At 31.0% G+C, this 24,767-nt stretch overlaps 1 protein-coding gene across 1 annotated transcript in view; it reads left to right on the top strand.

Annotated features, from left to right (window-relative positions):
* LOC143237398 (uncharacterized) overlaps positions 1-23,870 on the top strand; it is a 30,511-nt gene extending 6,641 nt beyond the window's left edge. Inside the window, exons 3-6 of the mRNA XM_076476619.1 lie at positions 572-834; positions 1,456-1,691; positions 10,782-10,897; positions 16,846-23,870. Of these exons, the coding sequence (XP_076332734.1) occupies positions 572-834; positions 1,456-1,691; positions 10,782-10,897; positions 16,846-17,396 (1,166 nt within the window). The 3' untranslated portion in view covers positions 17,397-23,870. The remainder of the gene's footprint in view (positions 1-571; positions 835-1,455; positions 1,692-10,781; positions 10,898-16,845) is intronic.
* The last annotated feature ends 897 nt before the right edge of the window (positions 23,871-24,767 follow it).

Below are 24,767 nucleotides of genomic sequence, written 5' to 3'. Positions count from 1 at the left end.
ATATTCAGATGTGAATATTGACCATGTATCTGTTTTCTGTCGAGTTAAAAACTGCTATTACTGTTTTGGATTTAGATAGTATAGTGAATAAATAAATATTTATACAGTACCAATAATCTTAGTGTAATGAATGATTAGCATGCATGTAACTAGAACTCCTGTTTCATTTATTGAATGGTACCACAAACAAAAATCCATAAAAAAATTTTACATTTTGGGTATTCAAGATCCAGACAATTAGTAAATAACTGTGGTATGTGCAACAACCATTTATTTATGATAGAACACAAATAAAAGTACTCTCCTCACAACAACACAACTTTCACTAGGACTGTATGTGAAGGTTTAATTATATCTTTATTGATGTAATTTTTAAATGTAGTAATCCTTATCACACTACAAAGAATTATTGATTATTCTGGATCTGAGAAGATTATTCTTAAATTTTGAAACTGAAATTTGATGTCACCAATATAAGCACATGTTGCTTTTATGTTGTAAATTGCAAGATAGATTACATTGTGTTTTAATGGTAATCTGTGTTAAAATGATTTTAATATTCATTATCTAGGTCATGCTTCTGTATCTACTGATAATGCCTGTTATGACCTAGAGAGAAAAAAAGGGCTATCCACTGTTCTCGTACCATACGACAACAATGAAGATTTACAATTTTCTTTAAAGAAAGCATCCTATGTAAATGAACCATTGAATTTTGCATCATCTAGTTTGATAGAATCACCTGTTGTGTCAGCTCTTCTGGTTTCCCATGGTTTGCTACAAAATGGGCTGAATTTGTTTGACCATTCTGGGGTTAAAGTTAAAACAGAACCAGTAAGTTAATAAATTGTATCATATTATCAGTATTGTCCACTATCTGTTATATTTTAAGTTTAAAAAACATGTATTTAGTTGTAACTGGCTGTATGATATGGTTTATCATATGTGAAATTTCAGTATCTGCATATATCACTGGTAACTGTTTTTTATAAATTAATTTACTATTAAGACATAACGTATGAATGTATTTTTATTGTACTACCATTCTCTCTTTCATTTTAAACTTATTTACAAGGAAGGAAACATTTATCTTTATTCCTTAAAACTGAAACCTAACAATACATTTAGTTTTATAAGTTTTAAAAAACAAAATTTTCATAAAGCAAGTGTATGTGTGTGTGAAAGGCTCAACACTGTACATATGACCATCATGAATTTATAATAGACAACTATTAAAGATGTAATTCAAGACAAAGATTATGGAGCATTCATCATATTTCCTTTAAAGTACTTTTGTGTGGCTTTAAAGAAGTGATTCATGAAACATGATCATATTTCAAAGTTTTTTTAAGTTATGAAAATTAAAAGAAAGTCTGAGTACATCCCAAAGTGTTGTATATACAAAATATAAAAAAAATTTGTTTTATATTTGTAATTTCATCAAAATGCTTCTAGGTGTCTGAAAATGATGCTGATTATGTAACGAACTTCTCTGATGCAAGCAAGTTTAATCAAAATCAAGACAGAGAATCTACCCACAGATGCCAGTGGCTAGACTGTGGGCAAGAGTTTTTTGATGGGGATGACTTAGCTGAACATGTCAATCAGACCCATGTCCAGCAGAATGCTGATGCTGAGTACCATTGTCAATGGATTGATTGCAAGCGACAAGGAAAGGGATTTAGGGCTCGGTAAATGTTTTCTTGCATCAGTTATTCTTTGCCTTGTAGTAACAAAATATATCATTTATTTATTTATTAATGCATGAACTTTTTAATCTATAATATTATCATTCCAATGTCAAAGACAGCATAACTCTTAAATTTTGTGTTTTGTGTGTGTGTGTACACATACATATTAACTATCAAGACAAGATCTCCTTGCTGTACCATTGTATTTAAACTATCTTGGTAAACTTAAGTAATATTTGCATATTTATTTAAAAATAAACATTTCTCTCTCTTATAGCTTTCATATTTCATTTGCATAATCTCTAGAACCTACTAAACGGATGTTTTTGTTTTTGATAAATGCTTAAATTTCATTTTCATTTTCTCTTCCATTGTCACTAATTCTAGCTATTAATGGAATAATAAAAAATAAGAAATAGGAAAAATGTATACTCTTTTTAAGTTTTTGTAGAATATCTTTAAAGATTTTCCTTTTGTTAAATATGTAATTTTAAGTCTTTTCCTTTTCACATATAGTTCATTTTTAATGTTTTATTTTCCTTTCTTGCCCTTTACAACTTATTCATTTCAACACAAGTCTCTGGTGTCTTCCAGGCATATTACAGTGTCTTTAGGAGACGTTCAATCCTTCACAGAATTTTTCTACAGTTTGTAATATTGTAACACTTGAAAATATACACAAAGTATGATGTTTATTTTAATTATTTTTAAGTTGTTAATTATGTATTATAAAACATAACTAATACATAATTCACTAAAATGTAATAGTAAGATCTAAATACAATTTAAACTGTTTCTCTGACTATAACATGTTTAGGTAAGAAACAACCACAAGTGCTGTAGTCTATCAAACAGCTAACAATACTGCAGTAAGTTACATGTACTTTTCAACTGCACGCTAATTTTAAAATGACATTTGTCAGATTGTAGTGTAAAATGAGTTCTTTCTATATACTATAAAAAATGTGAATGTGATGTCTACATAGAAGCAATAAAGTTTAAACAAATCATTTGAGGGTGTACATGACATCTGTTACGGAATGACAAACTTGTTACTTGTTTCAACTGCATTCATTCAGAAAACTTTGAAATATGTGTGTCGAAGGGTTATGTAAACATATTATTGTCTACACCAGTTTTTCTCTATTCAGACTTAATGAACCCCACCCCACCCCCCGCCCCAACTAAGATAGGCAAAAGTTGCTGTTATATTGTATATCAAGGAGAAAATAAACCACATTGGAAATTTACTTAGTTTTTCTAAAGGTTTATGTAGAAATAAAGGAGTTAACACTTAGAGAAAGTAAAACTTCAAATCATAACATGCATTATAATATTAGTTTTATTCACATATATCCACACTAAAAGTGCTCAATTAAATTTTTAATGCAACACAATGAGTTGCACAGAAAACCATTTAAAGGGACACATGGTGAAAGGGTTAATTTTATTGTTAAAATATTACCCTGATTATTTCTAGGATATTTTAACAGTCTGACACTTAATTCAAGTAAAGGACACTAATTATTACGACTATGGTTCACTATTTATATTTCCACATAACAGTTATTTAGTACTGTAGCACTACATAAGGGAAGTTTTTGTGCATGCATGAACTGATTGAAATAGCTCTTACCTGTGCACTTGTGTACTGTGCAAGCTTTGCTAAGTCACATCAAACCATGGCACTTCACCAATAGGAGAGCAACACAGCTTCTCATACAGTTATATGTTTTAGTGCTTTTTATGCTAAAACGTTTTTTTACCTCAGTACTAAACTGTTTAGACGTGTTGTTTTATTAAGTCTTTTGTCAAGAGAAGGACCTTGTATAGTATTTATAAATTGTAAATTGAAAATTTTCATTTAAAGTTTCATGAAAGAATTATATTTCGTGAACTAATTAATTCAGATTCTGTTCATCTTATTGAATTTGAATTCTCATATCTTCGTTTCTGAAGCCTCCTGAAAGGGTTTAGACATTTCTTAGTGAGAATTATTGTATTCTACTTCAATAGGAGCTTGGAGGTACTCTAATTTATCAAATGGTTCATTCATTTTCTATACTGGACAAGGATCACGTTACCCTACTTTTGTCCTTCACTGCTCTTATATCTCAGGTAGTTGACATTCAGTCTTTCACCCCATTTGTTTCTGCTGGTTCATAGGTGGAATTAGTACATGAGTACCTTGAATTTACTTTTTTTTCCTCTTGTATTAATACTGACTCATTTATATTTCTGAGTTGCCGTGGCCTTCACGATCTTGAGATTACTACTTTGTGGTTTATCATCAGGATCCCTTTTTTCTTCTAGTACTTCAAGCACTTGAATCTCTTTTTGTTTCATTTTGACTCTCTCAATTTGCTTGTTTGCTTTTTTGCTTGCTCAACTTTTGTGCTATGTGCTTTCTCATTCCACATCCTTTCTGAGGATCTGCATCACAACCCATGTAGTTTTATGAGAGAAGGTAACTTTGCCTATTCCCTATGCTGCCCTTAATTTCTTCTTGAACAATTGTACAGTTGACTTTGTTTCTGGAATGGATTTTGCTTGATTAGGATACCTTAATGCCTTGAATTAAAATTTCTAGGTTTAGAGTCCCTTGGTATTTTCTGAGGGACTTCTGTTTGGTATCCCATTTTGAAAAGACATTTTTTGAGGGGTTCCTCATATTTTGGGAAAAATGAGTCGAGACAGCTGTCATCTCTTTTCACTGTCATATTATCTAGATCCAAAAGGACCCAGTAAGCTCCCTGTCTCCCCTATCCTGTTCTTCATCCTTTGGTTTTTAAGGCTGTTCTCCCACTTTGACAAATCTTCTCAGAGGTGACTCATTTCTTGAGCCACTCATTATGAAAGTTTGGCTCTTACACTTTGTGTACCTATGGACTCCATTAGCAGAAGACCCCTGGTCACACATTTGCTTTCTCAAGGCTTTCTCTATATTTCAGTTCATTTGGTTACTCATTAATTTCTTTTTTCATTCAAACCAGTGAGAGATATTAGCTGTTTGTTTCGTTGGGTTAACTTTTCAAGTTCTGAATGTCAGTAATAATGCCCATTAAGTATCTGATTCCTTTAAAGGTTTTTATCAATTAATTTACCAGGTGAGATTTGTGTTCCCAAGTCAGGAAGCTCTTGGTTTCCATAGGTGTTATGTCTCCTCTTCATGTTTATACTCTTCTGGGGACTCTGGCCTTTCTAGAATCTCGTACTTCTCTGAGACATGTCCAATTGCTTTCTCTTCATGAGAGTGGCATGTAGATTACATAAACATTTATGATTTCATAATTGGACACTAGTGGACATAATTACTGAACATTTCACTCAAGAAGACCATTTCTGGGCAGAACAGATAATTCTTAAAGTTGGCTATCAGTATGATCTTGAATAACATCGTGTTCTGTAGTCTTCAATAAAGAAGAAAAGTAGTTAACTAATTACAGAAAAGTATTGCATATATTTAGGAATTTACTTACTGAATCACATAAAATGTTAGGCTCAGTGCATTCTACTTGTTATGCTGTTGTCATTTATTTTGTTTTATTGTTATTCTGTTTTATAAGGTTTGCTCTGTTTGAATAAATTGAGGCATTGTATTCATGTTTTCTGTGTAGGTATAAAATCATATTTGTTGGTATTTTGATTTTAACTTTGTCTTATATACCTCTTGATTTTTATAAACTTCATTATATGATTCAGTATTTTTTATTATATTCTGAAAGTGCAAATTAAAATGCTATTACTAAATTATTACTAAATTTTGGGAGTCATAGTTTACATGTGTCAGATTGTGTATTAACATTTTTTATAGTGCTCTTTTCATTTACACAGCAATTAAGACTTGATAAACAAAACATTGCAAACTCAAATGCTAAGATACATTGAACTATTTAAATTTTAATTAAAGACACTAGCATTTTTGGAATTAATTTCAACAATATTGAACAAATAATATACTTGAAAATTGGATGTAACATAAGATAGGAACAGCAAGAGAGCATATGGTTCTTCAAGGTTGTCCTTGTTATTGAGAAGGTACAAGTTTATATCCATTCTGTATTGTTTAGGATTTCATCAATTACCATCTTAAATTCATGTAATGTGTTGGCCTCCAACTTCAATTTATTCTACAAGCCAGTAGCATTCACAAAAATATTAAAATGTCTTAACTGGAATCTAGCCTGTTTTTAATTTACTATTATTTTATCCTATTGTCTTCAAAATATATTACAAAGAAACTGGAAGTCCTTTCACTTTTCATCTTTCAATAGAAAATAAATTAAAACATCTTAACCTGTTTCTATGATTAGCTAACCCTTCTATTCCCAGGATTATTTTAGTATCCCTGACTCCTCCTCTGAAACTGTTTTGATTAGTCAACATCTGTTCGTAAGTAAGGCCACTTAAACTGTAAACAGTATCTCAGGTGAGATCTAAATAGTGGGTTGTGTAGAGAGAGAAATAGCTATTTCAACTTATAATCAGTAAGTCTATAAATACACCCTAAACCTTATACTAGCTTTAGTAATTACAGCAGAATAATGCCTCAGTGGCTTGCATAATTAATCCACCATTGTACTAAGCTCCTTTTCTTCTATCATGCTACTGAGTGAGAGTTCCCTTGTGTATTAAATATGTGATTCAAATATATAACTCAAGTGTATTAACTTGCACTTGCTATAATTAAAGGTTATTGTCTAAGATTTATTCAACTTATCAGTTAATACAAGTCATTCTTGAACCTTTATATCGTCCCTACAGCTAGAAATACTTAACTGTTTAATTACATCAGTAAACTTTTACTGATTTACTAATTACACCCCTGTCAATATCATTTAAATATATAAGAAAAAATAAAGTTCTAAGCATGGGCCTATGATTCATTTCACTTATAAGAACCATCTAGTTTTACTGTACACCATTAACAATTTTTTTGCTCTTTCTCATCCAAGTGCCCTATAATCCAGTTTATTAGTTTTTTGAACAATATTCCTATATAATTTGCTGAAAAAACCTTCTGTGTGGCACCCTGTCAAGTACATTTTGAAAACTGAAGCACACCAAATTCAGGCTCTTTCCATCTTCTACATAACAAACAATACCCTTGAAAACATTAACTAATTAGTAAGGCAAGATTTAGTAATTAGTGAATCCATTTTGATATTCTCTTAATATTTATCTTTGAATAAAAAGTTTTTCTTAAAGTTATGTGATTGATAAGTTGTTTAAGTTAGTTCTGTGACAATGACTGCCTGTAAATAGTTTTCCATGAAACACTATTAATACACCAGAGTTTTTCTGTATTTGAACTGTTTCATAGAAAATGTGTATTTTTGTTATTTCAGTCTATATCAACTGCTTCTAATGTATCAAAACATGATTTCACACACGTTTTATCATATTTGAAATTATTGTTAGTAACGTGCATGCTTGGCATTGCCTAATGGTTAGGGTGCTCAACTCACAGTCTGTCAGTTAGAGGTTTAAATCCATCACCAAACATGTTGCCCTTTTAAATGTGGGAGCATTATAATATAACAGTCAATCTCATTTCTTCATTGAAGTAGCCAAAAAGTTGATGGTAAATGATGATGACTTGCTCCCTTTTCTTTAGTCTGTCATTTCTAGATTAGGGACAGCAAATGTGGATAGGCTTCAAGTAGTTTTGCACAAAATTTAAAAATAAGTAACAGACCCATGATTGTTTCATGAAAAATGTGTTTGTTTTCTGTGGTAGGAAAAACAGTACAAATATTATGTTGTGTAATAAAGATGCACATTTTCAGGACTGTTATGTAAAGTTTTATCTATTTAAACAGATAAGTATTCTTTTCTTTTGTTATGGTACGTACATCTTTTACAGGTCCTTTTGGTCCAGTTATATTTGTCATAAGATGTTACATTTAGGCCTAATACCTTTTCAAACACTTCATTCTTAATCTATTCCATTAGGGATTTTCAACAATTAGAAGAGTGTATAATAATACTAGCATTCAAGCAATATTAAATTTGTTACATCTATTGCTGGCAATGTATTTTGCTCAATTCATAGCTTTTCAGGCTGAATTGGATAAAACAAACACAAAAGTGGTTGGATCACTTTATATAATTCAAATTCTCAACCATCTTTCACATTTTGAAGGATTTTTACATATATCATCTGTCTTACAGACTTTTCTTTATATTTTTGTCTTCCTTTACCTCTGCAAAATCTCCCTTCTTGTGAATATTCACATTTACAATTTCTTTACTAAATTGACTACAGTTAAAGCATTATGTTAGTTTCTGCTGCTATTCCTTCAAGCATTTTGTGTTTGTCCTTGAAAGCCATATTTAAAATTTTTATTTTGTTTAAACATAACATTAAATGCCAAACAGGAACAATCACCTCAAAGCCAGCTGTTATCATTCAAATATTTATTAATATTTACCTTAAATTCCTTAAAATTATCTGTATCCATCTCATCTGAAGGCAACCTGTTTCAAAGATCAACCACCCAGTTAAAAGATAAAGCTGTCTTAGCTGAAGTGACTTTTTCCTTAAAATTTATATTAGTGTTAACCTAGTCTTATCATTCTCACTATCAAGTAAGAAAATAACACTGAAAATTAATTCCCTTTACAATTTTAAACACCTCAATCTGATCCCCACTAACTCTTCTTTTTCAAGATAGAACAAATTTAGGAATGTTAACTTATGCTAATGTGATAACATTTTCACTGTAAGTATCATTTTAATTGCCTTTCTCTGAACCTTTTCCAACAATTCAATGTTGTTTCTTAGGTAAGAAGCCCAAGACTGAACACAATGCTCCTAATGTGGCTTATATAGTGAAATTATATTCCTGTCGATACAATATAAAATCCTGTTTTTCCTCGCACTAGAAAAAAACATTTTTTGGATGGCTTGAGAGACTGCTGAACCATAACACCAAGAACTATATCTTCCTTTTATATGCAAAAAATGACGATGACCGAAGAAGGTCGAAACGTTGTTCGCTCTTCTATGTAAAATACTTTCTCAACCCAAACGAGCCATTTTTGCATATAAATTTCTCAACAAGTGGGTTTCTCAACATCACTGATTATATCTTCCTTTACAGTGTTAAGAATATTTGCATCAAAATTTTACTTATAGTTCAAATTGCTATATTCCACATGCATTAATGTTTTTTATAATTAAGTCATGTCATTTATTTGCTCAATTTGCCAAATAACTCAGTTCCTTTTGTAAGGAACTATCCTCTTCATAGTTAGCAACTTTCAAAATTTTAATGTCATTAATAAATTTCAATGATCTGTTAACCATTCTTTCATTTATGTCATTGATGTAAGTCAAAAAAGACAAAGGTCGTAATGCTGAACTTTGAGGTATCCCACTTGGGAAATTACTCCAGTTTGGTTGAACTTCATTTAAAATAACCCTCTGTTTTCTTCCATCCAGCTAATTTTCCATTCAGTGAGCCAGTCTACCCCCACACCTACAGAGATATTTTTAACAACATTCATTTATGTGTACATAACTGTCTTCACCTATTTCCTAATTCTTTTAACTTGTGTCTAATGACTTGCCTCTGTTTTAAAGTTAACATATTTGTTTGCTTTATAATCATCTTTGGGGATTATATTCTGTATTATCTTAAGATTCCAACCTTTAATAACATAAAGTTGTGAGGCAGCCTTATTTTGTTACAAGTCAAACTTTCTACATTACCAGCAGCCTTTTCATTTTTAGTATGCCAACTTTCTGCATCTCAGTCCAACCTGAAATTTGCACTTATTTGTTTACTGAGTAAAGATTTTTACCAAGGAAGAATGACACCTTTTCATAATTGGTGAATATTGAGAGATTGGAAAAGGCTAACCAAACATCTGCTACAAGTATTAGTTATTTTAAGTACAAAGTATGCAGTACGACAGAGTTGGTTAAACATAAGGTGGTACATTTGATCAAATCTAATATAGAAATATTGGTTCACATATAAAAACATTATTGTAAATTACCCCACATGACACAGACTATTCAATATACTAGCTACAAACTTCAGTCATGTTAATTCTCATTAATCTTAATGTTTTGAATAATCTTTTATTTATTATAATTATCCATAACCAAGAAATAAAGACACTGGAGTCAAATCTTACTTAACCTTGAATCTGATAAGCTAACTATTAATAATATTGACATGAAGGAAGGATAACTAAATTTTACTGTGCTCTTATGGTGGTGTAATTTTATAAAACATGGATATCTGGTATAAATCAATCCACTAAATTACGATGAAGGTGTTTTGGAATGCATTTTAGCATTGCCAATTGTGAATACCAGAAAACATTTCTGAAGATGCATATTAACATGTTAATTTTATGGTTACTTTGTATAGGTAAAACTGTGATATAACTTTTTACTTCACAAATTTAAATTTGGCTTATAACTTCTATAATTCAAAACACAAGTGAATTGCATTTTTATATTTGCTAGATAATTAAACTTTATTTTGCACATCTGATATACAAAATTTATAGCAGTCTAGCTTGTAACTTCTATAATTCAAACAGTAACTTGACTCATTCATGTTTACCTTTATTGATGTTCTTTATATAATAGAACATTATTTCCTTCTGATAAACTAAGGGTCAGTTTTGGTATCATTGATTTGCACAATGTTTTGATTAGGTTGACTTAGGATGGCAATTACATTTCATCTGTAAAGTTAACCTGCCAATTATCACAGCTCATGGTATCTGCTTTGGTTTTCTAATTTAAAAGTTACTGAACTGGACAAGAGTTAACATTCATTGCATTGTTGACTAACATACAATAGTTAATAATTAGAATGTTAATGAATATGAGAAAATGAATTATGGTTATATTATAGGAAAAATCAACTCACAAAAAATAAAAAAAATAATTGTATTGTAATTAGGCAATGAAATGTTTGATTATTTTATAGCATATTACAATTTGTGGATGAAATAGCATAGTTTAAGTCAACATACATCAAATACTTTTAACAGTATGAACTGTTATGCAATGAAAAAGTTTGATTTCTCATAAAATGTTTTATTTTTTACTACTTTCTCCAGGTACAAAATGCTGATGCACATGAGATGTCACACCAAAGAGAAGCCACATATTTGTGCATGTGGCAAATGCTTTGCAAGATTAGAAAACTTAAAGATTCATATGCGATGTCATACAGGTAAAGCAATAAATTACGATGTTGGGAATGTAAGCTGTATTTTTGACTTGTATATTTTCTGTTTATAATTAAATAATAATAATTTTGATGGACAGTTTTATATTTACATTCTTTGATCTTTTGCACTTTCAAAGAAATAATATCAAAACCTTGTTGTTTTTTTTGCAGAAGAACTAAGAATGTACAGTACATGCTAAAAGTACTGTCTTACTTAACAAAAGACAGAAAATGCAGGTTGTCTACATGGATATTTGTGGCCCAGATAAAAGTGCACTAATATTTGGATGTTTTGTCCCTCAAACATGTTTTTTTTTTGTTTTTTTAATTAAGCACAAAGCTACACAATGGGCTATCTGTGCTCTGCCCACCACGGGTATCGAAACGCGGATCTTAACGTGCAAGTTCGCAGACATACTGCTGAGCCACTGGGGGTTTTCAAACATGGTAATTACTAATATGGTTGTGTCCAATAGATCACCACGAATAACTTAAGCATGGTTGGTGGCAGTAAGTAACAATTTGTATATTGAAATGACAGTAACTATTCCAAATGTTCTGTTGGGTGAGACTTTAACTTTTATAATTGCTTTCCAGTAGGCTTTAGTTGAGTGCTTTGAGTTTACAGGTTGAAAATATACTTTTGATTTCTTAAGTCATTCATACCACCTACTTTTAAGTATTAATATTATTCACAGAACTTTACACACAGTAAACAAAAAACTGTGTATATAATTCTGATATGATCTTACCACCTCTTGCAAAAAGCTATCCCAGTTTTCTTTCTGTCCTCTTACATTGCTAAAACATTTTCATGCTCTGTGCGACACTCTTTATATCCTATCAATTTTATACCATTTTTAGCATGTAAATATCGTGTGACTACTTTGCATCAACAGTATTGCACCACCTATATTGACACAGCTAGCTCTTTCTGTTATTTCCACTGCATCCTCACATACGCAATTAGCACAGCTTCATTTATATGTTTTGTTTTTGCATGTGACTATTATTTGTGATTGTGCTTATCTGCCATTTAGTTTTCATAATACAGTATTACTGTATTTGCATTTGGACTCTTGTTTTTCTGACATCTTGTTATTTGGTCTATCATACTCTACACCTCTTCAGGAGATTTCTTCTTCCACACCCTTTTTATAGCCAGTCACATAGGTTCACTTAGGTCAGTACATATTAATTTTTCCTGTGTGTTTTGATACAAGGGTGATTTGCTAGTTTCATTTTTCCTGCTTCTGTTTCCATGCTTCCACATAATTCACGTTGGTGGAGATTTGTTGTACTTCTCATTTCTTCTGTTGCTTCCAGATCTCCCAGGAATCAGTTTTAAGTTTTTTAATTTGTACACTTTGTAATACCCATGGTAGACAAGACTGAGATGCTCTTTGTGTAGTTTTGTCCTTCTTTACACATGGGAGAGTTAAGTATTTTATGCCATAGGTACTCAGACATTGGTAAGTTAGATATTTGTGTCCTTTCCAATCTAAGTTAATTTAAATTGATTGTAAGTTAGATATTGATTGTTCCTTTGTTTTCTAGGTAATTTTAACTGGTTCACATGTTCATTATGACTATATACTTTGTAGACTAAGTAAATTTTGGTGTTTTGTCCTGTATGTGAGTATTTTGTCAACTAGGTATGTTTAGATTGTTTGTAATTTGCATACCATTCCTACTAGTAACATCTAATTAATTTTCTATATGAATTTTTTGTTGTTGTTAAATGTCTTATAATCTTAATTTTTACAGTATAGTACTTAATTTCTTGGTATTTCTACATCACTGATGTGTTTTTCTTTCCACTTCATAGTACTGAACTCTACTTAGCTATATTTCGTATGTTCTTGATACCAGAATTTAAATTGTCTTCTTATACTATACAGTTTAGGGTTTGGCCCCAAAGTAACCCCATTACTGATAGTTATTTATAGCTAGAAGTTGAGTGTTCCAGTTTAGGTCCCAACCATTTGGATTAACCCTGACTCATGTTTTTTGATGGATGGTAAGAACTTTTGCCCAACATTTTAACTTGATAGGACTTCTCACGTATCATTACATGGCCAACTGGCTCCACTTTCTTGTTCCAATTCCCAGTCCACACTTGTCTCCTACAAGGAGCAGCACAGGTGGGGTTCCTGATAAAGGTGGAAAACTCCATTCCTATCCCCACTCAATGCTTTGTTCATTTGGGGTCTTTCTTTAGTTTCAAATTCATTTGGACCCAGACTTCTCTTTATCTTTGGATTATGAAACAAGCAGTTCACAAGGCTCTTACCTTAGTCTATTACAGTTCAAGAAGTTCTATCTTCTTTGGAATCTAGGCTTCCTTAGAATTTCTCATTCTCATGAGTTAAACTCATTTGTATTCCCTTTAGTATATACCCCTTGATTAGTGGTTCCTTTACATTGGCTTTTTGTATGATATTTTGGGTGATAATACCTTTGCTTGATAAGTGCACACATTTATCATTATAGAGACTGGCTCTTGCTCATTTCTCCCCATTCCCATTGCAACACAGGTGGAGTTCCTGATAAGGGTGGAAAATATGTTATACACATTCAATACCTTGTTCATTTGGGTTTTTTCTTCAGTTCTAAACTCAGTCAGGTCATGCCTTTTTCTTTTGTTTTTGAGATGTGGAGCAAGCAGTTCACGAGGTCCTCACCTCCCACACTCTAACTGCTTGAGAGGTTTTATCTGTTTTGGGGATGTGGTCTTGGAAATGCTTTAGTTGCTCATATGTATTCCCTTCAGTGTTACTCCTTAATCAGTGGTACACCACCTAATTTGATTTCTTTCAAGAAATCTTTCCTTTCCTTTCACAAACAAACCTGGCTTGGGTTGGTGGTTGGACATAGACTAGATCAGACATATCTTTAGAGGATTGATATGCTTACCTTGACACTCACGAAATGTCCAGTCTTTGGTCAGTTGAGGAGTCTTCTTTCCATACCAGCATTTTCAAGTGTGTGGTATTTTATAAAACTTTGTCCCACTTCTTTTATCTCCATGCAATACCACAAAATATTACTCAAATGTTAGGAAGTTAGTGGGTTATAAGAGTGACAGCCAATGCCCTAGGCTGGATGGTGGGTCATAGGAAGCAGCTTACTGTCTGTCTTGCACATAGACAACAGTTCAAATTGAGAGACACAAGCAGATATCTCTAATAACTTTGCCATAAATACAATGTTACATGTACTAAAAATTGTGTTTAAGTATGTTACAACTTTAAAAGCATGTTGCAAAATTGTTCACACCCCATGAGCAACATGCTATAAATAAAAAAATGAAAATTGTTATTCGTATTAGCCTTTTAACCCAAACATTGATCAAGAAAACAGTTTATTATCACATGCCTAGTGAACACCAGGAATAACAAATGTAATGAAACCAAGATATTTATGTACAGTTTCTACACATATTAAAAAAAAAGACATGCTTGAAATAAGCATAATATTTATCAGAGCATGGTGATGAACTTGATAAATTAATGCATATAAGCATAGATAACATATATTAGTGTCATGTAAAATATTCAATGGACCAATATTCAGCCTATTATTGTCACAAAATAGAGAACTAACTGAACTTGGTGTTTTAGATTATTGCCATTTTCAATTATACAAATCAAAATATTATTGATTTTTCATTATTATTTTTTAAGTCAAAGTAGTGAAGATTAATCAGTTAGTATCACAACTCAAGAAGATAATTAACTAATGAGAATTAGTGTTTCTGATTACAATGAGTATTCAAGTTTGTTGAGAATAATTGAATGTAATTGATTAAACAGCCTCAAAATTAATCAATTAGAAAAAACAAACCACTAACTGCCCAATATTAAACTTTGAACTGACAGTTCTTACAGATATAATATTGTTATTATATAGCTGAAAACATCCTCATTATTATATTTTTACTTATATTAAAGCCATTTCGTAACACATTATTATTATGCATATTATTTAACACTACATTCTCTGTTCAGTTATTCACCAGTGACTCAGCAGTAAATCTGTGTGTTTTCATTATTAAAAATCAGGTATTTGATACCTATGGTGGTGGAGCATAGAAAACCCATTGTGTAGTTTTGTGCTTAACAACAAAACAACCTTTATTTGGCCAATTAGAGTTTTTCGTGAAGAAGGAGAGTGCATAACAGTATTTCAACCTCACCATGTCTGCCATATCCATTACCAGCAGTGAATTCCACTTAATACAGAGTTCATCAAACTGACTGGAACATAACAAACACAGCATTGATCAGAATACCATTTACCTAAGCCATTTGATACACTAACAATTGTTATGATGTGAACACCTTTATTTTAAGCTGGCAAAGCATGATTATAATTATTTACATTTGTCACAGACAGTTATATTTTTAGACTACATTCTTTAGCTATCCTCATACGATTTTTCAAAGGATGAGTGTTCGGAAGTACTTGAACAACACAATTTCTGCCATATATATTGTTGACAAAGCATATAGCTCAATGCAAAGCTCATTAAGTAGGCTGGGACACAAAATATATAAGAGTTGTTAGATCCCTACTAGTATAAGTTATTTGTTACAATGCATTATGATAGAAATACTGTTATAAATTCTGTTTCTTTGTGAAATTCATAAAGGACCAAATTAATAACGTTGCATTAGAAAGTATAATAGGCCTAATGGTAATGTGACAAGTATAATATATTGTAATCATGCTTTGCTAGCTCAGAACAGGCATTCATACCATAACAGTTGTTTTTTTTAACAAATGGCTTATATAAATAGTATTCCAACTGCTACTATGTTTGTTGTGCCACAGCTTACCCAGTGAGCTCCATATTGAGAAAAATATTTCATTAGTAATGGATATTGCAGACTTAGTGTTGTTGAGATAGCTATTATATGCTCTTCTTGAAATGGCTTGGCATGGCCAGGTGGTTAAGGCACTCGACTCATAATGTGAGGAGTGTTAGTACCATCAAACCAAACATGCTTGCTCTTCTAATTGTGGGAGCATTTATAATGTGATGGTCAATTCCACTATTTCGAGGTAAAAGAGTAGCCCAAGAGTTGGCAGTTGGTGGTGATGATTAGCTGCTTTCACTCTACTCTTACATTGTTAAATTAGGAATGGCTAGTGCAGGTAGCCCTTACATAGATTTGCACAAAATTCCATACAAACAAAAAAATCTTATTGAAAACACTAAAGGATGAAATAAAGAATGTTGTATTAAAATATAATAGGCTTAATACTAATCTATTAAGACAAGTGTAACAAATTAAGCACTACTTAAAATACTGTATAAACTGTTCAAAAATAGGCATATAAAAAGTTGTATCTATGCTCTGACTACTGTTTAATTCTGTAGTCCATCTTGCATATTTTAGTTTTAATGACTAATTGTTTATCATTTGTCTGTTTAGTTGTATTTCTTACTGGATATTTATGTTAACACAACAAACATATATGCCAGTGATCCAGGTTTGTAACACAACCTGTCAACATTAAATATAACATTTATGACACCAGTTATTGCATTATTAATCTCATAAAGTCCAGTGCTTTTTTATATTCCAATAGGATATCCATGAAAGGCCCACATTAGCAGTCACTTTGATCATAGTCTTTGACCAATGAGTTCAGAGCTCAAGATCCAAGATATTTGGACTACATCTGTAAACAGTGCAGAATTGATATAGTTGTGTTGTTTCAGATACAAAATTGTTTGGATGTGGCAATCATAACCATACTATATAGATTGTTTATCTAATAAGACAAAATTGCAAATGTTATTAAAGAACTTCAATTGCACTACATTTTTTAAATAAAATAATTAAAGATAATTAACATACACAAGACTTTTAATTGATAATTAATGATTAGTAATATTTTGCAAGTTTAAATAATATAAAAGCTGTGTATTTTTTGAGTAGGAGAAAAACCATACGTGTGCCATGTGGAAGGCTGTGGAAAGGCTTACACCAATTCTAGTGATCGATTCAAGCATACACGAACACATTTTGTTAAGAAACCATATGTATGCAAAGCAGAAGGCTGTAACAAGAGATACACAGATCCCAGCTCTCTTCGGAAACATAGAAAATCTTGTGGACACATTCAGAACAACACCGAACAGAACGTGCATAGTGAAACTCGCAAGTTACAGAAGTACTCTTACAGAAGTTTTTCAAGACTTAAAGGTGATAAATCTTGTGCATTTCTTAGTGGATTCCAAGATGTGATTTGTGAAGCCAATGAATCTAGGTCTAACTTAGAAAGACCCATTTCATATAAGCAGCCAATTTTGGAATATTTGTTTTGTTTTGAATCTTGTCAGAGGTTGGTAGACAAAAATACTAAGTATTTAAATATCAGTGATAAAATGATAGGTATGTGTTCCTCTCCTTCAAATGAAACACTGCCACTTGACCTTAGAACCACAAATAGTGGAAACATTGTTTCCAACACTGAAAATCAATTGTAGTTCTCATGATCTTTTTTTTTTCCAATCAGATGAAAAGAGAGATGTCATCATGTTTTGTTTTTTTACCATAGACATTTTTATTGTAATATAAATGCTACATTATCCTATAAAAATGATATACAGACATTTTTAATGTTGTCAGTTACAGGATAATGACAACAGTGGAGCTATATTCTTGGTGAGTTTCTTACACTCAAATAGACCAAGGCTACTGGATCTTCAGTTCATATGCTGTTAACACTTCTAGATTATGATCAACAATAAGTAATTTTGTGAATTGACACTTGGAAATTATGCTTGTAGGTTTTAGAGGTGTTGTCTTTAACTTACAATACACTAAAGTATGCTATGGCTCTTAAACTTTTGGTCAAAAACTCTTCTGTCATATGACCCTGTATGTCATAAAGAAGTTAAGGAATAGTAGCTAATACAATATTTTGAAGTTGTGTATTTGATACTCATGAAATATATGTGATTTCAAATAATGGAAAAACATTCATTTCTAGTAATTATGTTGTAACACAGTACCTTCAGAAGAGATAAATGTGTTATATTCTGGTTCTGGGAACAAAACCATGATGATGCAGATATATAGACCAAGAACTCCTTTAATTAAATAATCACAGTAATAATTTATATGAAGTATTAATAGTATTAGAAATGAGATTATCAACAACTGATTACTTGTTTTACAAAGAATAGTTCTAATGCTCATTATAAATACGTGTACAGTAACAAAGTATACATTTCTTCATGGAGCCGAAGTGTCTATTATACAACTTTCTCTTCTGTCTACAGTATTTTATTTGTGTATACTCATATAAACTGATTTTTTTATGATCTGTATAACTTCAGAATGAACTTTTATTCTAAGAATAATAATTTCGGTCTTATTAAGTTAAAATTAGAAGTATTACGTTTTTACACTTATCTCAAGCAGCAATCTGCAATATTTTCAGATTTGTTTCTATAGAACTTGTCACATATTTTAATACACCATTTACCAGAATGATCAGTGCATAGTTGACTAATAGAGAATTTACTAATGATGCAGTTTATTGTTATCAGCATAGGTAGCTTAGAATACACAAAATTAATAATAAGTGACCCATGAAAATTCATAGGAAATGTTTGCACAAAATATTTTCCACATTTTTTTTGTGATGGTTACATTTTTACAAGTAATTGTGCATATCTAATCCTGTGACCCCTCCCCAGATCATGGTTGTTCTCCCATTAGTAGCAGCAATATTGACATTTTGAAAATCAATTTTTTTTTATTTGGAATGATTTCTTGCTGATTCATGAGTTTTCATGTGAATTAATGGATCTAATCCTAAGAGTCCTCACAATCTTACTGACTCCTTGAAATAGGGATTCAGTTTTGAAAGTTTTATAAATAAAACTTCATTTATTGTTTTTAAGGACTCTGTATATTAATACCAATTTGCAAATAAACTGCAGTCAAACCTGAGAGCCCACGAAACCCTTTTACTCATCATTTTTTATGCTTATTCATGACTTTTTCAAAGTATTTTTCTTCATTTATATTTTGCAGAAATGGGAAACCTTATGTGCTATATTTCAAGGTATTTAGTCAAACATTATATTACAAACATGGCTATTCTTTTAGTATGTGACTACAGAGGTTAAGAACCATGACACTCTTGTTTTAATTTAGTTGAAGTGTGGTGAGTTTCTTGCACAGATGGTAGCTAAAATTAACTCTCTTTGGGGGGATGCTCTGTTATTGTGCAGTTAAAAAGCATAGCAGGCACTACAGCTATATCGACGATGGAGTCATGATGTCATGCGATAGGTATTGCAGTGTTACATCCAAATTTACTCTTCTAAATAAAACAAACTGAAATATTGTTTAATATTTGTTCGTTCACAACAAAAAATACAAATGTTTGAGTTAAGGTAGCACATGCCCACAAAATAACAAGTGTGCAAAACAGTTTTCATTATCATTAAATGTTTTCTTTTTTTTAATGGAATGTTATTTTATATTTGAATTTATTTTCAGTTCAAAAGAACTGTTCAGCCTAACGTAGTTCTTTGAATTTGTTCATGTGGATTGTCATACTAAGTACATTTGCGAGTTACTTAAATTACTGGAACACTAAAGTTGCAATGTTGCATTTCCTTATAGAATTGTTTAAACTAATCTTTTTCAGAAATCTTATTCTTATTGCTGTCAAAATATGTATTGGTGATACATGGCATCTGGCAAATGGAAGTATGTCTTCACATTGGATGAAGCCTTTCAGATACAGCATGTGTAATAACAATAACCCTAGACAACTTTTTATCTTGCTCGTGATATAACATTTCAAAAATGGTACAGATACAGCATTTGTGAAAGTTTTCTAAATGAATATATTATGAATGCAAGTTACAGCTATAATGATAAGCTAAGTATCTAAAGATTAAAGTAAAATATCAAGGTGATATCTGCATATTGTTAGGCTAAGGTGCTAGTTGTGGTGTGAGAAAATATCTTTTGAAGAACTGAATGCAAGTAAGATATGAATACATCAAGACAAAGTACTCAACCACATATTCAAGACAGCATGTCAGTTTCTTACTGTAAATTCATACTGTACCATTTCTAGACATTACCTTTGGAATTATATGGTTAAACAGTTTCTTGGAAATCATTTTTTGGGGCATATTTGATGGACTTTGGAAAGCATGTAAAGATGAGAGGAACAACAGTGCTCTCAGTTTATTGTACTAAAGCTTTATGTAGTAGGTGTTGCTACATAACAATAGTCCATCAGTGGATAGAAAAAGGAAACATAAAGCATAATCAATCATCCCTCTATCATCATCATCATAAACTATAAACACCCCTTAGTAGATAATGATTACTGGGTTTCAGAATGCATGTAATCTTGAGTATTTATTAGGGCAGTGACTGTATTAGTATAATGTTGAGTGTGGTTTGGACATAATAAAAAAAGATTATGAAAAAGTGATTTAAACTACACAAGACTAATGGAAATAATAACATATGTTCATATATATAAAAAAATCATCCCATATAACTTGTGATCCATTCTTTTGTAATTCCGTGTCCCTTCCATTTTCTAAACTCAAGGGTTTACAATTGCTGTGAATGTCATTGCTGCTATCTTTAGGTAGGACAGATGGTACCCTGTGTAACACCTGTAGAACATGCAATGTCACATGTGGTCTCTTGATTATTCAAACCACTTTTGTTACTGAGGTCACAGTCCTAGGTGATCCTGAGTGCAATGATAGGTAGTTGTTCAGATTTTGTTTGTAAGGTAATCTTATATTTTATCCTTCATTTCTCTTCTCTTTGTGTTATGACATTCAATTTCAGTATGTTGCATATGTGTTCATGTGCCTATGTTGCTCTGCTGGTTGAACATGCATGGATAAAAATTACATAGAAAGTAATTGAATAACACACTGACCACAATAAAGACTCTTGGAATTACAACTTTTTTGATCATGTTTATCACTAGAGGGTTGTTCTATACAGAGTTCTGCTGCTTTTTTGCAGAAATTAGTCCTTCCCTAACCCATTTATTTTATTTTATTTTCTCTTGAGACATCTTATTTTTCTCTCCTATTTCTACATAGTGCAGGTAAACAGTTTCAGATGGCAAAATGTGATTACAACCAATGATATGGGTCACTTCGTAAGTGTGGAAAATCATCATTGTGTTACAGGTCAGAAAGAACAACTCTGTTTCTAAATAAAAATGTATTCATTAGATAAACAATTTAAAAAAAATATTTGACATTCATTTATATTCAAATAACAACAACACTGATAAACATCTCTTTCCTCTTCACTTTTAAGTGCTCTCAGCTTTTCTCTCTCACTATAAGACAACAATTTTACAATGACAATTCTTGCTATTCACTAATTTCTAGCATACTTAGTAGAATTTTGCTCAGTGAAAGACAGAATTTCTATTAAGGTTTATAAAAAAAAAGGTAACTAAATAAAACCACATTCTTTCATTCTTTTAGTATTGACACTTGGTTACAAAATATGCATAATTACAAAAATTTGTATATCTTTCCAAAGTTTCCTATTACCAAGAATATAGCACTTTGTAAACTGGAAAACAAGTGAACATCTATATTTATGTTCTCAACACAATTGTTTAAACAGTAGTGATTACAAAAAAACCCACCCTCTAGGCAGGTATAACTGCTGATTCCTGCAGAAGGCTATTGGGCTTTTCTGGAATTGTCTGACAGTTCTACAACAATGCACTAATACGTGACATTCAGTAAAGTTCACCATTCATGAGAAAAAGGATTTTATTTAAACTGTAGTTGAAAAATGAGCTATCGTCACAGCATTACATGATAGTAGACTTTAAGTATTTCTTTATAGGTGCAATTATCAATGAAACTTCCATGCTTTTTTGCTGCAACACTTGTTAGATTTTCACTAAAGAAAAAGAAAGTTTTTTTAAGTTTCCTTTTGATTGTTTTATATTTGAAATTTCTCCTTTTTTGTAATTTTTAGTGGGTAAGTCTGAAACGTATAATTTTTGTAGAAAATTCAATTGTATTATTTATTGCTCAACTATAAAAGTATTGCCTAGTTATACAAATATTACCCAGTTATGATTGGTGTGGTAGTTTTGGACATATAGTAATTATTATTAGGAAATGTGTAATATAGTATTACATTTAGAAATTCTAGGATTAATGTCATCATTTTCAATAGAGTTATGTCATGTTCTTTATAACTTCAGGGTTTCCAAACTGATAAATTAAATGTTGATTCAGTGTGGACTAACTATGATAATTTATAAATGGTGTACAAATGATTTAAGGGCAAGAAAACAGTTTCTAAACTTATATTTTATCACTACAATGTTAAGTGTGTGTATAAACATACACATAAATATCAACTCAGAATATGCATTTTCATGTATGGATGATTCACATTTTTTTTTATTATAGCATTTCTTACAAAGAGTTAATTAAAATTTTGTCATTCATTGTAGTGTGAGTGCTGAAAAGAATTTTTACAATATCAGTTATAATTTGACAGTATTTTAAGGATTTTTCATCAAAAAGTTCTGAATTAAAAAAATGCATTGGTATATGTTTTGTAAGAAATGAAGAAAATCACTGTCATATCTAAGAAAGAAAAAAAATACATAAAAATGTCAGTCTTGTTTATATCAGTTTAGTCAGTGGTTTTACTCTAAGAGTCATGTTGTAAGCATCCCAGAATGTTTTGACTATTCAAGTATGAGAAAACTTAGTGTGTAGATAATTTGAAAATATATTTTTACCATTTGTATAGGGTATTAAGACCTTTTGTTTATTAATTATTATTTAAACTGGTAACAATATTTTCACAAACAATCTATGTAAAAAATGTGCACAGCTTATCCTGTTTTTGTACCAGCTGAATTTCAGTTGTGGTTAAAGTCCAACAAGAAACAAGTTATGCAGGTTTTTCCAAAAATCAGTTACTCCATAACAGAATACTCAGTTAATTTGTCTTTTCTCAGATTGATGGATGTGAATAATAATAAGTAAGCAAGCAAATCAACAAGTGTGGGGGTGTTAGAAGTTAAGTGTTATTTATGCACAAATTATTTAATTGCAGGCCAAATAACAGTTTGAATGTCCTGAATTTAAAAGCCTAATCAAACAGAGAACACCATAAAACAGTTCAGCAGTGTACAGACAAGCATGACAAATGTTTAAACTATTCCTGAAGTTATTAACTTTTTAATAAAATTAAAGCAGAGAAGCCTTAATTACATTGGATGTTTGAAGATTTGCTGAAAAGTTAAATTTAATAGAACTGATTAATCCAGTTTGTATTAGAAAAGATATATTACATTTTAACCATTATACTTGATACAGCAGTCAAAACCAATATAATATTCATAAATAAGAAGTTGAAGGTGCATACTGAAGATATTACTGCATTTGTATATTGAACATATCTGCAGTGTATAACACAGTATCAGATAGATTTTGTTTTTTAAGAGATGTTTATTTGTACCTAGAAGTAATCTCTTTCAAACTACAAAATTTTTTGAGAAATGTAAAATGAAAGCTTTTTACATTACTTTCTGTTAATAATTATTAAAGTTTCTGTAAAGGAAAGTTTCAACTGAAATTTATTAAGGTGATGTTATTAAACTTGTTTTCAAAATGCTATACTTAGATTTAGGAAGTTCTAGTGATAAGAGTATTTCTGAAAGTAGTGAACTGAAATTAAATTCTATTTCGTAATAACAGCTGTTGTTTACAGTTACTTTTTAAACACAAGTTAGTAAATCTTACAAGTTAAACGTGTTCAATGTGTGTTCATATTGTTTAGGTAGTGCACTTAAACTTTCCATCCATAAACAAGAAATGCCCTTTGTACATTTTTTATGGATTTTCATTTTTATAAGTTTGTTTGTACATTTGAATTTGTATATTTTAATAAACTGTTTTGATGGACTCGTAGTTTATAATATTAAAAACCTTTGCAACAGTGGAAAACGTTTAAAAAGATATAGCTTGTATCTATGCAGTTATGGAAAAAAACTTTTGTAATAAGTTTGTGTCAAAAATATCTTTATGAAGTTAATTATTTTTTCAGAATAAAGCACTCTATATGTTTAGAATCAACATTTTTAGCTCACATTACTTGAATAAGTTATTTGCTTTGATTATATTAAATGTGAAAATGTATCACTTGTTGTACAATTGTTTTTGAAAATACATGTATAAACATTAGATACTTACCTACTTTTGATTTAATAATTAGTGTTAAAACTCACAGGACTGAACAGCATAATAATCAGTACCCAAAACTATTGGTAACAAAATTGAATAAGCTAATAATTAAATAATCATATGTAAATGACAAGCCTAGATAACCTAGTACTAAACACCCAGGTTTACAGAATATAAACTCAGAGAACCAAACATTAAACTATCAATAATTAATCTCCACCTGGTTTGTAAAAAAAAAAAGAGTTGATAAATCTGTCTACTTCCATCTATGTTCCTGCCACTTCTTCCAGTGACTATTTGGTACCACTTCCTTTAGCTTCAGGTTTTAGTGTTTCCTTAGGTCCATCCTCATCAGAAGCTCTAAGAGGTAAAATGACCATTTGTTCATACTCTTAGTTGCTGGAATCTTTGTTCACAGACAGATCTGCTTACTTGACCCAGGGTAGGATCTGTGGAGGTTGATAGACCTTTGTCCAATAAAGTAAAAAAAAGAAAGAAAAGGAGTTTGAAAACAGAAGGGCTCCCCACCACATTCTCCTGCATATAAATATAAATGGCCACTCTGATCCAGTGGAAATGTATTTTCATTCAAACATAGATGACATTAAGGATTTGATT

This window comes from Tachypleus tridentatus, chromosome 13, assembly GCF_004210375.1.
Source record: "Tachypleus tridentatus isolate NWPU-2018 chromosome 13, ASM421037v1, whole genome shotgun sequence".
NCBI lineage: Eukaryota > Metazoa > Arthropoda > Merostomata > Xiphosura > Limulidae > Tachypleus > Tachypleus tridentatus.
The sequence above is the reverse complement of the archived record's forward strand: the minus strand, read 5'-3'. Positions and strand labels throughout refer to the sequence as shown.